Consider the following 13,545-nt stretch of genomic DNA (forward strand, 5'->3'; position numbering starts at 1 on the left):
TGGGAAGGTGTCTGAAAGGAGATACAATAATAATAATCAATTATCTTGATTCATGTAATGGCATACTGTTAATTTGTGCAAATAAAGAAAATATGGCCTTCACCCCCAACTCACCGGCCCTCCTGATGCTGGGTCGCGAGCTACAGCTCCCTCTGGACCGTCTGCGCCGCCCCGTTAGTAATGTCCCAGCAGCGACAACTTCGGCCGGTGACAGAGTGGCGGAGCAGCAACGGTACGTGAAACGGAGGTTCGATAAGGAACATCAGGCGAGGCGTCCAGCACTGGCCGTGCCGGACTGGGTTCAAGTCCGGCGACCCACTCGCTCCCACAAGCTGCTCTCTTTCTGGTCTGCGCCGCTGCAGGTCGCAGCACAGCTGGGACCGGCCACTTTTCGCCTGGCAGACAGTTCGCGCTGGCATGCCAGTCGCCTCCGACGGGTGGCGCCACCGTCACTGTCTGGTCAGCTGACTGCCTCAGATCTCGTCATGGCAGATGAGGTCTGGGACCCTCCTCGTGCGCAGGCAGAGACTCCAGCAGAGGTGGAGACCCTGGCGGGGCAACCCTCTGAGTTGGTTGTGCCATCTGAGCTGGTGCAGCCAGAAGTTCCTCCAGTCAGGGCTCCCCCGAGGCCCGCACACCTCCAGGACTACATCACAGACGGGGCTATGGAGGTAAACCGGTAGTCCACCCGGTTTATCTAGACAGGTTGTATCACTGCATCACTTTATCATGTTACAGCTATTGCACTGGGTTGTTTTCGTGTTTTGGAATTTTGAAAGTGGGGGGGGGGGGGGGGGGGGGGGGGGGGGATGTGGTGTCCGATCACGTTTTGATGACATCAGGTATTTGTAGGCGCTGTCGGTGCCCTGCAGAATTTTAACACCTTGGGCGAAACGTGATGACAACTTCATGCAGCTGCTTGTTTTGGGGGGGCCATCAAAATGATGACTAGCAGAAGAAGAAATACAGCTCATTCGATTGGTGTGGACCAAAAGTGGAAGTCCCGCCCCAGCTGGCAGCTATTGGTTAGCAGCTAATGGCTAACCTGAAACAACCGTGAATTACAGTCTTGTTCATCTATCAGTGACCACCTGTTCTTCCTCACCACTCCTCGTCTGCCCACCAGACAGTTTGACCTTTATTTGCTTCTTCTGACTCGCACCCTTGGCTTTGTTAATCCTGCTGTTCAAATGCATTGAGGTCCACATGACGTCCTCTCTCTGCAGCTGGTGAATGGACCAATAGGATCTCTGAGACCAGGGCAGTTCCAGGGGTCCAGAGCTCACCTGAAAGATCTGGATCTGAGTTCAGGGGAGCTTTCACACCCTGGAAAATCTGGATTTTACAGGGCTATACTGAACAGACCCAAAGTTAGGTTGGGACCTGTTTATTAAAGGGCAACTCCGGTTTTTTGACACCTGGACCTTATTTATAGGTGTGTGCATGCTCATATACTCACTCAGACAAACATCGTGCAGCTCGGAGTCCTTCAGAAGTTATTTAGATCCAAACGATGTAGCCGCACTAGCGGGGGTGCCACAGCAATGGAGCGTTAGCGCGGGACATAATCTCTGCAAAATCGCTCATTTCGGCTGTATTTCGTCACCCATCGCCAGTGTTTTCATAAAGTCAGCTCGTCTACCGTCTTCAGGTGGGTCAGCTGACGAGCTGACAGTTTTCGCTAACTTAGCCACAATTAGCTCGGATGGGAACGTTGCGGCGCTCCTCTCCCCAGCAGAGAGGCACTTTGAGTCGGCCTCGGCTGTCACGGTGCCCCGGCGTCTGACTTCCAGGGGCCGAGTTGGAAAACGGCCCTCGCTGCTCCACGGAGGCTCCGGACACCGGCGAAGACGCACGGCTCACGCGCGGCCGCTGGGCCGCTGGATGTCTCTCCTCGCCGGGAGGATGCGGATCTTCGCTCCCCGGCGGATGCGCGCTCCGGGACGGCCGCGGGACGCGCGACGGCCCGCCGCGCCGAGGCCGGTGCTCTCTCCTTGCCGGGAGGAAGCGTATCTCTGCTCCCCGGCGGATGCGCGCTGCACGCCGGCCGCGGGACGCACGACGGCCCGCCGCGACGGCCCAGAGCTCTCTCCTTGCCGGGAGGAAGCGTATCTCTGCTCCCCGGCAGATGCGCGCTCCACGCGGGACGCGCGACGGCCGGAGCTCTCTTCTCGCCGGGAGAATCCAGATCTCCGCCGCCCGGCGGATGCGCCCTCCGAGCCAGGCCGCGGGACACCGCCGGAGGCCCCCCTTCCGACCGAAAGGCAACCCAGTGCCGATGGAGGAAAAATACAGCCGAAACGAGCGACTTTGGAGAGATTATGTCCCGCGCTAATGCTCCATTGCTGTGGCACCCCCGCTAGTGCGGCTACATCGTTTGGATCTAAATAACTTCTGAAGGACTCCGAGCTGCACGATGTTTGTCTGAGTGAGTATATGAGCATGCACACACCTATAAATAAGGTCCAGGTGTCAAAAAACCGGAGTTTCCCTTTAAGAGCTTTATAGGTGAAGAGAAGGATTTGGTAAATCCTGTCCGAGATTGAACAGGAAGCCAGTAAAGAGAAGCTAAGATTGGGCTGATATTTCTCCTGCTGGTTCTGGTCAGAACTCTTGCTGCAGCATTGGTCCAGTTCACATGGGTGGTTTTTTCAATCCGATTAAAAACAATCATATTAAATCCATTTGTATAAATGGATGGCAGACAAAGCGATCCACGTTCAATCCTCGTATACAAGGGCCCCAGGTGACGTGGATTATACGGCATCCTCCCAAATGGACGATATCTGTGACACTCACACAAAGTGTCTCACAGAATTTTCAGGTTCTGATCTATAACTTTGCAGCCAGCAGGCCTCAGGGCCGAGCAGTGTGTTTTTATCTGCTGGAAATCTGCTTGCTCTGTTAGTTCTCTCAGAGTTTTTATTGAAAAAAGTGTTTCTCAACCACCATCGAGTACTTCTGCTTGTTTTTCACTTTTGACTTTTAAACATTTTGTGTTTAATAATGACTATGAGGGTTCTTTACTTTGTGGATAATGGTAAATTGATACTGTAACGAGTGCAGAAGATGGTAGAACTCCTGATGTCTGAATGACTGTTGTGACACATGAAAACACTGTTGTCTATAATTCAGTCACTGCTTTATGTGTCAGATGTAGGTTGATTTTAAATTTGCCAAAACTTAAAGGGGACATATTATGCTATTTTTCAGTCATGTCATGTAGGTCTCAGAAGCCCAAAAACATATGATTTAAGTTCGTTCACCCCAAATTTATCCTTTGTTCAGAGTTTCAGCACTCTAAAAAGTGGCTCTGACGAGCCCTCCTCAGAACAGGATGTTTCTGAGTCAGACTGAAGTTCTTCTTCCTCCTTTTCATCATGGAAACTACATCGATCAAAGACAGATTCTTCAAGATTTGTTTGATGCATTCAAATGTTTATTTTTTTTAATGTTTTTAAGAGAGATAGTAATTTTTTTTTCATTTTCCTTTTCAATGCTTCTGTGTCTCTTTCCTTCCCTCTGTGTTTGGACTGAAGATTTTATCGATGTTTTCAGAGGTTTTTCTTCTTCAATGCTTGATTTCCTTTTTCTTTCTTTCCTTCCTTCCGTGTTCATAATATCACTCATTTTAGTATGCAGTTTTGCTTCTTCGATGCCTCTTTCTTTCTTTCTATCTTTTTGTTGTCTTTTTTGCCTTTCTTCATCTTTCCATGACACAGTTTCATCTCTTCATAGACAGGGTCCAAACCGGGGCCGAATGAAGGGTCAATACCGGGGGCACACGTGGGAATCTTGCCGGGGCTGCACATCGGGGTCATAATGGGGCCGAACGTTGTACCCACAATTGGGGCAATCCCAAGGCTCCCACTGGGTGGATGAGTGGGCCTTCTGCTGGGGGAGCGTGTGGGGCCCACATTGGAAGCGTGTGTTACGCTCTCGCTGAGGGTGCACGTAGGGCCCAGTTTGTGGACGCCGGTGGGGCTCACGTCGGGCACGTGCACGAGGCCGCCACTGTTGGTGTGGGTGAGGCTGCTGCTGGTCTGGGTGAGGCTGCTGCTGGAGGCCTGGGTGAGGCTGCTGCAGGTCTGGGTGAGGCTGCTGGAGGTCTGGGTGAGGCTGCTGCTGGAGGCCTGGGTGAGGCTGCTGGAGGCCTGGGTGAGGCTGCTGGAGGTCTGGGTGAGGCTGCTGCTGCAGGTCTGGGTGAGACTGCTGCTGGAGGCCTGGGTGAGGCTGCTGCAGGCCTGGGTGAGGCTGCTGCTGGAGGCCTGGGTGAGGCTGCTGCTGGAGGCCTGGGTGAGGCTGCTGCTGGAGGCCTGGGTGAGGCTGCTGGAGGTCTGGGTGAGGCTGCTGCTGGAGGCCTGGGTGAGGCTGCTGGAGGCCTGGGTGAGGCTGCTGCTGCAGGTCTGGGTGAGACTGCTGCTGGAGGCCTGGGTGAGGCTGCTGTAGGTCTGGGTGAGGCTGCTGCTGCAACAGTGGGTGAGGCTGCTGCTGCAGGTCTGGGTGAGGCTGATGCAGGTCTGGGTGAGGCTGCTGCTGCAGGTCTGGGTGAGGCTGCTGCAGGTCTGGGTGAGGCTGCTGCTGCAGGTCTGGGTGAGGCTGCTGCAGGTCTGGGTGAGGCTGCTGCAGGTCTGGGTGAGGCTGCTGCTGCAGGTCTGGGTGAGGCTGCTGCTGCAGGTCTGGGTGAGGCTGCTGCAGGTCTGGGTGAGGCTTCTGGAGGCGTGGATGAGGCTGCTGCTGCAGCAGTGGGTGAGGCTGCTGGAGGCCTGGGTGAGGCTGCTGCTGGAGGCCTAGGTGAGGCTGCTGCAGGTCTGGGTGAGGCTGCTGCTGCAGCAGTGGGTGAGGCTGCTGCTGGAGCAGTGGGTGGGGCTGCTGCTGGGGGTGTACCTGTGGCTCCCGCCGGGGTCTCATGTAGGGCTGATATCGGGGTCCCATGTAGACCTCACGTCGGGGTCGCATACAGGGCCCCTGCTGGAGACTGACACCGGGGTGAGCCCAGGCCAGCACCACATAGAGGGCTTTGGTGCCCAACACGCGGCCGTTCATCTCCTTCATGGCCTTGCTGGCCTCCTCTGGGGACGAAAAACATACAAACCCATAGCCTTTGCACCGTTCCCCCTCTCTCACCACCTGTGGAAGAGACACAAGTTTAACTCTTTCAGTTCAGGTATGAAAAAATTCAATTAAACATCGTCTTTCTCAGAGTTCCTACTCATTCAAAATGCCTGTCACCTTAGTTTACACAGGACGTATTGACATAAGAGAGGAATTAGGAATTAGAAATCCATTAAAGTTTGTAATTCACTGCTACTTGACTGCTCACCTTGACGCTTACGATGCTTCCATATGGACTAAAAGCTCTGTACAGACGCTCCTCGTCCATGCCCGAGTCCAAGTTGTGTATGTACAGGTTGACCCCCTAGTTAATTCAAGGACAAAGGAGAAGTTAGTGCCAAGCCGAATAACAGTCATTCTCTCTCTGTAAACAGTACAGCCTGGACTCAAAGGTCCTCTGCCACTCTCATTCTGAGGGTGAAGGATCTGCTCCTCAAAAAGTGACCGGACACATGAGTTCAGTGACCTACTGACCTGATACCTGGCCCCACAATCCAGGGTCTCGGGCTCAAACCGGCGCCTGAGCTCGATCTGCCGCTCTCCTCTCCTCTGGGCTCGGCTCACGAACAGCTGCCGGCCGTTTAAATATTTGCCGTTAAGGTCATCCACCGCCTGGGAGGAAATAAACATGGTTATCGTGATTTGAAGCAGAATGTGTCATCTATCCATCAGTCGTCCTCAGAAGTGGTTCTTACCTTCTGTGCGTCCTCGTGTGTCTCGAAACGGGCAAATCCAAATCCCTTCGACCCTCCGTTCTCGTCCCTCATCACGCAGACACTGGATGTTGGTCCTGTCATAAACAGCAGATGATTAATATCGGTTCACATCCTCAGCTGTGATTGCTGAGTGGAGATTAAATCTGACTCTCTTACCGTATCTGCTGAAGAGCTCTTTTAGCTTCCCATCATCCAAGTGGTCTCCAAAGTTCTTGATATAGACGTTGGTAAACTCCCTGGACTGTATTGCAAGCTCAGCCTCCCTGTCCTCATATGGCTGGAATGGTTCGATCGTTCTGTTGAAGAAAATATCATGAAACATAAACCTGCCTTCATAACTTGCAGTAGCAGGATGGAGCAGTTTGAGGAACAGAAGTCACACTTACACTTGCTGGTCATTAAAGAGCATTCCGTTCAGCCTCTTCGTGGCCTGCTCAGCGGCCTCTGCAGTTTCAAACTGCACGTAGCCGTAACCCCTGGAGATGTTGTTGTCGTCACAGGCCACCTGGAAAGAGGAAGAGTCAGGAGTCAGAAACATTCACAGGCATCATGCATTTCCACAAAAACAATCAACTCCACAAGATTCAAGACTGTTATGCAAAGTAAACACTCTACATGTCAACAGGGCAAGGCCCCCGTACTCACTTTACAGGACAGCACTGTCCCGAAGGCTGAGAATGTGTCCAGCAGGGCCAGGCTGTCGATGGACTTGTCAAGGTTCTTGATGAGGATGTTGGCCGCTCCGCTGGCTCTCTGGGAGGGGTTATGTTGGCACCACATGATCCGAACCGGCCGGCCGTTGATCAAAGTGAATGCCAATTCATCCAGGGCTCGCTCAGCTACACACAGACCACAAGAAAAGACAAAAAAAAAAACAACAGCTTGTTAACAGGGTCGCCCTCAAGATGCAGCATCACACAGGACTAAGATTGAAAACATGAAGAGAGACACTCTGGAGGCACAGCGCCTCCTTTAGAGCTTGTTTAGATAAAACTCACCATCATGGCGGTTCTGGAAGTTCACAAAACCATAACCAAGGGAGCGGCGGGTCAGGCGGTGTCTGCAGATCCTCACAGAGATGACGGGCCCCACCTGGCTGAAGGCCTCATACACCATCATCTCAGTGGTGCTGGGGTGCAGGTCTCCCACATAGAGAGAAGCTGAAGGGTTTATGGGCGCAAACTGGTCCATAATCTTTGTGTTTATCTTCCTGGAACCTGACAACTGAAAAGACATTGGTTCAGAACGTCATTATTTGCATAAATCTGCAATATCACAGCAATGACAAATACTATTCCTCGTTTTAGTGGAAACTTATAGAAACTCTCATTTAAAAACAAGTTTTCTTACATCTCTCAGTGAACGCTGCTCGAAAGGTTCTCTCTTCTGGCCAAATGTACTCATGAAACACTGTCAGAAGATTCTCTTATGTCCAAAATGTGCTCTCAAACTGAAATCCAGAAAGATCTCGCTAACAGAAGCTCAGTCAGAAGTGTCTAACTCGCTGGTGGGTGATGTCTCTCCTCAGTAGGCCGCTGTGCCGATCCGGAGCTCTGAATAGTTCAGAATGGAGAGCTGAGTCTGGAGGTCCAGTACATCAGCTCTGGTGATGTCATCACAGCTTCACTTTGGTTCAGTGTTTCAATGGAGGATGATGTCATCAAATTCCCCATAGTGATCTGCACACACTGTTGCTATGGAAACCAGTTGGGGACATTATGTTGACGACAGTATTAATGCAGTAGAGTTCTCTCACCGCCACATTTGTGGCTCAATCTGAACATATTATACATCAAATCGTAGCTACAGCCCTTGTGATTCTCACAGTGTTTTCATTTTCTCTCTATCTCAAATGTTTCTCTCTCCAGATGCGTTTGTTTGAGGGGAGTGCAGATTTTTCTCCCATCCGCTCCAATGCATTCTGGAGAGAGATTTTCTGGCAGAAATCCAAAAGATTACGCATTTTAATAAACTCATTCCTGCTACATGGATGATCCTACAGACTTGACAGTTTCAGTTTATTTCTATGTAAGGCTTCTGACGCTCACGGTAAAAAAAAAAACTTTTTCAATTTCACCTCTGGGTTACTGAAACATGACATTTCTGCAACCTTACAAACTGGATGAAAAACTGCTCAGATCTCAGCTCAGAGCTCACAGTGACACACACACACACACACACACACACACACACACACACACACACACACACACACACACACACACACACTTATGATACACTTGGAGTTATTTATTGCAACTCTTGTGTTGGGTTCAAGTCCATCAGACCCAACATAGAGTTTTAAAGTCAGCACATGGGTTGTTTTGACCACTGTTGGGTTGTCAACGGGTCCGTGTGTCACTTCCGTCTTCTCCCTCTGCAACACAGAAGAACAGCAGTGGTCCTCTGGCTCTCTGATGCAGTACAGGTTTGTTCTTATTTACATTACATGTCTAATTCACACGACTGTGCGGCATCACGTCATGTGAATTAGATATGGAATGTAAATCAGCATGTCATCATGTCATGTCATCCACAGAAAAATTTGCTTGAGCGAGTGCTCTCCATGTAGTTAGCGTTAACCAAATAGCTGGCTAATGTGTGTAGCTCGCTAGCTACACTATTTACAACGTTTGCTGTTGGTTGTATTAATTTAATTTATCTATGAAACAAAATTTTTGGAAGACTGTACCAATGTTTTTAGTTGAATTAACACAGAATTGTAGTTAATTTGACCCAGAATTTGGGTACATTCAACCAATATATATGGTAAAATTGACCCAGGGCTGAAATTAATTTGATACAACAGTTGGGTTAAAAATGAGCACAATATTCAACAAAATCATATGGAAGAATCGACCCAGACTAAAACTGATTTGACCCAATGATTGGATTAAATCTGTGAACCCATCTGTTGGGTTAAAAAGACCAGCCCATTTTGTTGGGTAAAAAAAACTACTGTTGGGCTGGTCCAATACTGATTAACTGTTGGGTTAAAAAATAAACCAATTTGGGTTGTTTTTTACCATTCATTCTTTAGGGTGTAGTTGTTGTAGAATGATAAGAATGGAGCTGCTGACTCAATTTGCATTTGACTTTTTTTGGATCATCTTTGACTTGGTCTGAAGTTCTGGTTTGTTTGTTTTTTCCCGACATTTTCAGCCTTTTAAAGTTAACCAAATCAACACCAAGATGCTGCTCTGTGGTGCTCTGCAAATCGGATTGTGCCATTCACCATGGTGGTTCATTCGCAAACACTAAATAGATCGAATATTGAATAAAAGTACAAGTTAAGTAAATTTTTCCACAGTGTATTTGGTAAGCTAACATGTATATCAAATAGGCTTTATATCATGTTTATTTGGTAGAAAAAGCAATTTTGTGTGAAATCAGTCATTCAGCACCCCCATACAGCTTTAATGGAATGGTCCTCGTTTAATAACCACATTTTGCAATGCTTCGACTGTATGATTGGCTGTCGAATCAGGCCCCTTCGAACGAATCATCGAATCGTCGAATATCTGAGGACACCCCTAGCCTCCCTTGTTCGTTACTTCTCTCAGGAAAGTTTCATTCATGTCCAGATTAAACTTCCTGTGAACTTCTGACTCGGCCTCAATGAGTGATCCCTGATCTAAATCTTCACTCTGTAATGTTGGGCTCTCCAGGCCACCGTTAACTGTCTGACACGCCTCTGGATGTTTCGACTCTTCAATCATTTCTTCTGCCGTTTCCTCCTCAACCTTTGGTACTTGTCTCTTCAGCTGAATATACGGCTGAAAAACGTCTTTACTTAGGTCCAGGATGTAGCTGTAAGCGTCCTCTTCATCTGAATCCAACGCTGGCAGGGTATAGATTCCTTCCTCGGAGCTCAGGGAAATGTGATTATCGTCGGATCTCCGCTTGCCGTGGCCCCGACCTGAATCCATCTCCATCCAAGACTGGATTTCTGGACTGATCACGGTGGCGTCCAGCGGACTGGGTGGCTGCAGAGAGCTTCGACTCCTGCCAGCGTTCCTTACTAAAGGTCTCTCAGAGACGCTTTAGTCTCTTTTCCTGAAGAACACATCTGAGGTTTCAGCTCCGTTTGTTCCGAGCAGAGCGGGACGCGTGATTCCTGATTTCCTGGACCACCGTTTCCACAGCTGCTGCTCGCTGCTCGTCTCCAAGCCTTTGAGGAACGTTTGTGCTTCTGGATCGTCTGCGAGAGTTTCACCCAGACCGACTGACTCTGGACATCTGGACACAAAAATAGGATCTTTGTGGAAAGAGACCGGAGCTCCACAGAGGCTCCGGAGCCGGACCGCAGCCGGACCACAGCCGATCCGCGGCCGGTGTGCATCACAGCATTGATTTTAATGACTACGGATTAGCTGCGGTGTCCGGACCGGAGCCGTTCCGGAGCCGGACCGCATCCAGTGTGCATCAGGGGTTACAGTGAAGGCCACACCCTCTCCTGAAGGCACAGCGCTGCTCTGCCTTCATCTGTCATGTCGTCGCAATGATTTGTGTTCGCGCAGGCGCAGTCAGTTTCACCATCTAAAAATCATGTACGCAAAAAGGCAGATCGCTACGCTGCCTTTTTTACGATACTCTGCTTTGCCAATGCTCTACGTACCTTCATGGAGAATTAGTGAATCGGTCCTTTTCAGGTGACGTCACTCTGTTGCATTATGGGATTTAATCGCCATTTCGCAGGCCGCGGTCTCACTCTGTGATTCACGTCTTTGAGTGCGGCATTATTTCTCAGAAATGGGAAGATCGTGTTGCGTGATAGGCTGCCATAATAAGTCGCATCGACGGAATGGGAGCGGGACAGAAGGCAGGCTCCGCTTTTTCCAGTTTCCCACATGGAAAAGAAATGATGGGGAGCAGACTGAGGAAATAAGGAAGAGGCGTCAGACGGCGGGGGTCGCAGCAGTGACATGAAAGAGCATCACTTTCCACTCCATATCTGCCAACATGGTTGTTTGCTCTCGACATTTTCATAAAGGCAAGTAAGCGAGTTTATTTGTTTTTAAGCAGTGTTACTGAAAATGTGGTTTCTCTCTGAATGAAGTCACGTTAGCCGCTAATGTTTATCACACCAGCGAGCTAGCTTCACCCAGCTGCGAACCAACTTCACTTGTGAAATCCAGTCAGCGGAGGAGGGCAGTGGAGAATCACTTCATGCTAAATCTGTTCACTGTGATAACTGTGTGAATGGCATGAATTAGAGGCAAGAGGAGCGGCACATATGTGCAGTAGAACTTTGAGCATGTTGTTTTTGGTTGTTGCTTTCAGGTGTTAAATGTGTGTTGGGGTGTGGACCCCAGAGAGAGAGACGTTTCAGCACCGCAGACAGCTCCGCGTCCAAATTGTCATTTTCTCACTCATTTTGCGTCTCGATCACAAACAAGCAATGCGCTGTGTGGTCATGAGATATAAAGTTAATTGGGAGAGTCTTGGGACTGCTATTAAGTCATTGTTTAAGCTTTTTTAATGGTGTTATACGATCTTGATTTTGTTAGAGTAAGCTGGCACAGTTACCTGCCTACACATGTAAATTGTCATTGGTGTGTCCGTCGCAATTTGCGACTGTCTGCCTCCCTAACCCTGGAGCTCACGGCACGTGCCTGATAAGAATGTACCTCGAAGCTGCACACGCTGATCTCTGATCTCTCCCTCTGGTTTCCTCTGTGAATCCCAGTCGTCCTGCATCCTCAGTCAAAGTGAGTCACTCTGCTACTGCTCCATCGTAGTGCGACATGAAAGACTTGGAAACGTCGGCAATTAGAGGAGCTCTGAGGTTTCCCCGCAGAGTAACCGTGGAGGAAAGGTAGAGCGAGGAAGACAGCCCGTCCTGCCTGAACACGCTGAAGCCGCTGGCACCACTCCCACTCACACACCAGCAGGCCGGGGTTTGGAAGTCTGCAGTTCTTCAAATGTTTCAATTATAGCTGGGCCGTTAACGGCGATAACGTGCTGCGTTATGTCGCCGTTAATCTAATCTGTCCTGTGCCCAGAGCCCGAGAGTCACACCGCGCTCCAGCTGAGCGTCAAAGAAACACACACGCACTTTTAGCGGTGAAACACGGTCCATTCCTCATTACTTGCCATATTGAACTCGGCTGAATTATCAGAAAAATCATGAGGAAAAGGCTGGTGTGAGGCACAAACTGAAATAAGGAGCGCAAATAAGAAGAAAATGCAAGTGAAACTTAAATCGCGCGTTTTGTCGGTGCAGCATTTCGGCCAGCTGGGCATTTTTAAGGCGCTGAAAATGCAAAAATAAAATACATTTCCCTTCAACACACAATCTGGTTTAATAAAGGTAAGTATGAGGCAAAATTGATTGACTGAATTTAGGCTGTCTTGGAGATAGGATAAAGTTTGAGGAAGTGAGCGCTCATAAGAAACTGCTGTTTTTCATTGCTCTGTTATTGGTGGTGTGTGTGTGTGTGTGTGTGTGTGTGTGTGTGTGTGTGTGTGTGTGTGTGTGTGTGTGTGTGTGTGTGTGTGTGTGTGTGTGTTGGTGGCAATCTTGGTAAAGACTTGGTATTTTAAGCTATTATAAATCATATTTGATGAATTGTAAAATTATTTATGAAACACACATTTTGAATGGAATCGGCAGACTTCAAATGAGCCATTTCAATCGCGATTAATTGCGATTAACTCCAGGATTGGGGTGCGATTAATCGCGATTAAAAAAAATTTGTTGTTGCCCAGCTCTAGTTTAAATGAAGGAGTCTGAAATGACTGCTGGAAGTTACAGGCTGAGAGGAGAGCTGCAATGCTTGATTCTCCTCACACCAGGGGTGGGCAGCGAATTTTCCCAAAGGGCCACATGAAACAGAACTGCTTATTGAAGGCCGAGAGGACAGCTGACTTGAATTTTCTTCAACAACAGCTACATATCTCTTGATAGAAAATTTGTTTCACACCTTTAATGAGTTATTGTTGCTCAATGTCACTTTTTCTGAGTCTGTCCGTCTTCATCAAGATTACATGTTTCTAAATTTAGAGTCTGAGTAAATAAAAACCAAACTGTTTCATTAATCATCTTTATTTCTACTGTGAAACAACAACTTTGTGAGGTAACAGTTGCTAGATAAACAACGTGGCCAATAATATGCAAAATGTGAGCATTTTGGATGGAATGAGCCAATAGTAATAGTAATTTTCATTTTTATCAGGATTTCTCAGTGATAAATTAGCTGTCGTTGCCTCAGACTGCAGGAAGACAGTGAGGATGTGTTTACAGGCTGAAATTCCTGATTTTGTATTTTCGCTGTTTTCTGTTTGCAGAAAAGAGTGAGCAGTTTTCATGACAACACAGAACTTGCAGGGTCTTAATCTAATCAGAACAACGCCACTTTTTTCCAGTGTTTTTGACATAGTTTTCTATGTTTCTGCTGCCTTTTGCCTTTTGCTTCGGTGTGAACATGATTTTTTTTGGACCTGTGAAACTGCAACAGCCACACGGCTTTAAACATTATTTTATCTGTTATCAAATAAAAAAATAAAACACCTGTCAGGGAAAACAACGGCTTCATGTGAAGAAGTCCCGGCGAATGTGAGTCTTCTTGTAAAGTGTGTGAAAAATGTTAAAGTTGAAGAACATTTGTGCAAAGCTTTTCAAATAAAAGAGACGTTTTTCCACAGTTTCCACCTAATATAATTTCTTGGATTTCGAAACCTTGTTTAATATAGAAAATAACAGCACGTATAA

At 48.3% G+C, this 13,545-nt stretch overlaps 1 protein-coding gene across 1 annotated transcript; it reads right to left on the bottom strand.

Annotated features, from left to right (window-relative positions):
- Nucleotides 1-3,768: 3,768 nt before the first annotated feature.
- On the bottom strand, nt 3,769-7,022 carry LOC115402347 (polyadenylate-binding protein 1-like). The gene is made up of 9 exons (XM_030110855.1): nt 6,830-7,022; nt 6,477-6,670; nt 6,218-6,336; nt 5,988-6,127; nt 5,811-5,905; nt 5,590-5,727; nt 5,324-5,419; nt 4,888-5,130; nt 3,769-3,894 (listed from the first exon to the last, which is right to left on the bottom strand). Exons 1-9 carry the CDS (start codon nt 7,020-7,022, stop codon nt 3,769-3,771), a joined length of 1,344 nt encoding a protein of 447 aa, XP_029966715.1.
- Nucleotides 7,023-13,545: the final 6,523 nt, after the last annotated feature.

This window comes from Salarias fasciatus, chromosome 15, assembly GCF_902148845.1.
Source record: "Salarias fasciatus chromosome 15, fSalaFa1.1, whole genome shotgun sequence".
NCBI lineage: Eukaryota > Metazoa > Chordata > Actinopteri > Blenniiformes > Blenniidae > Salarias > Salarias fasciatus.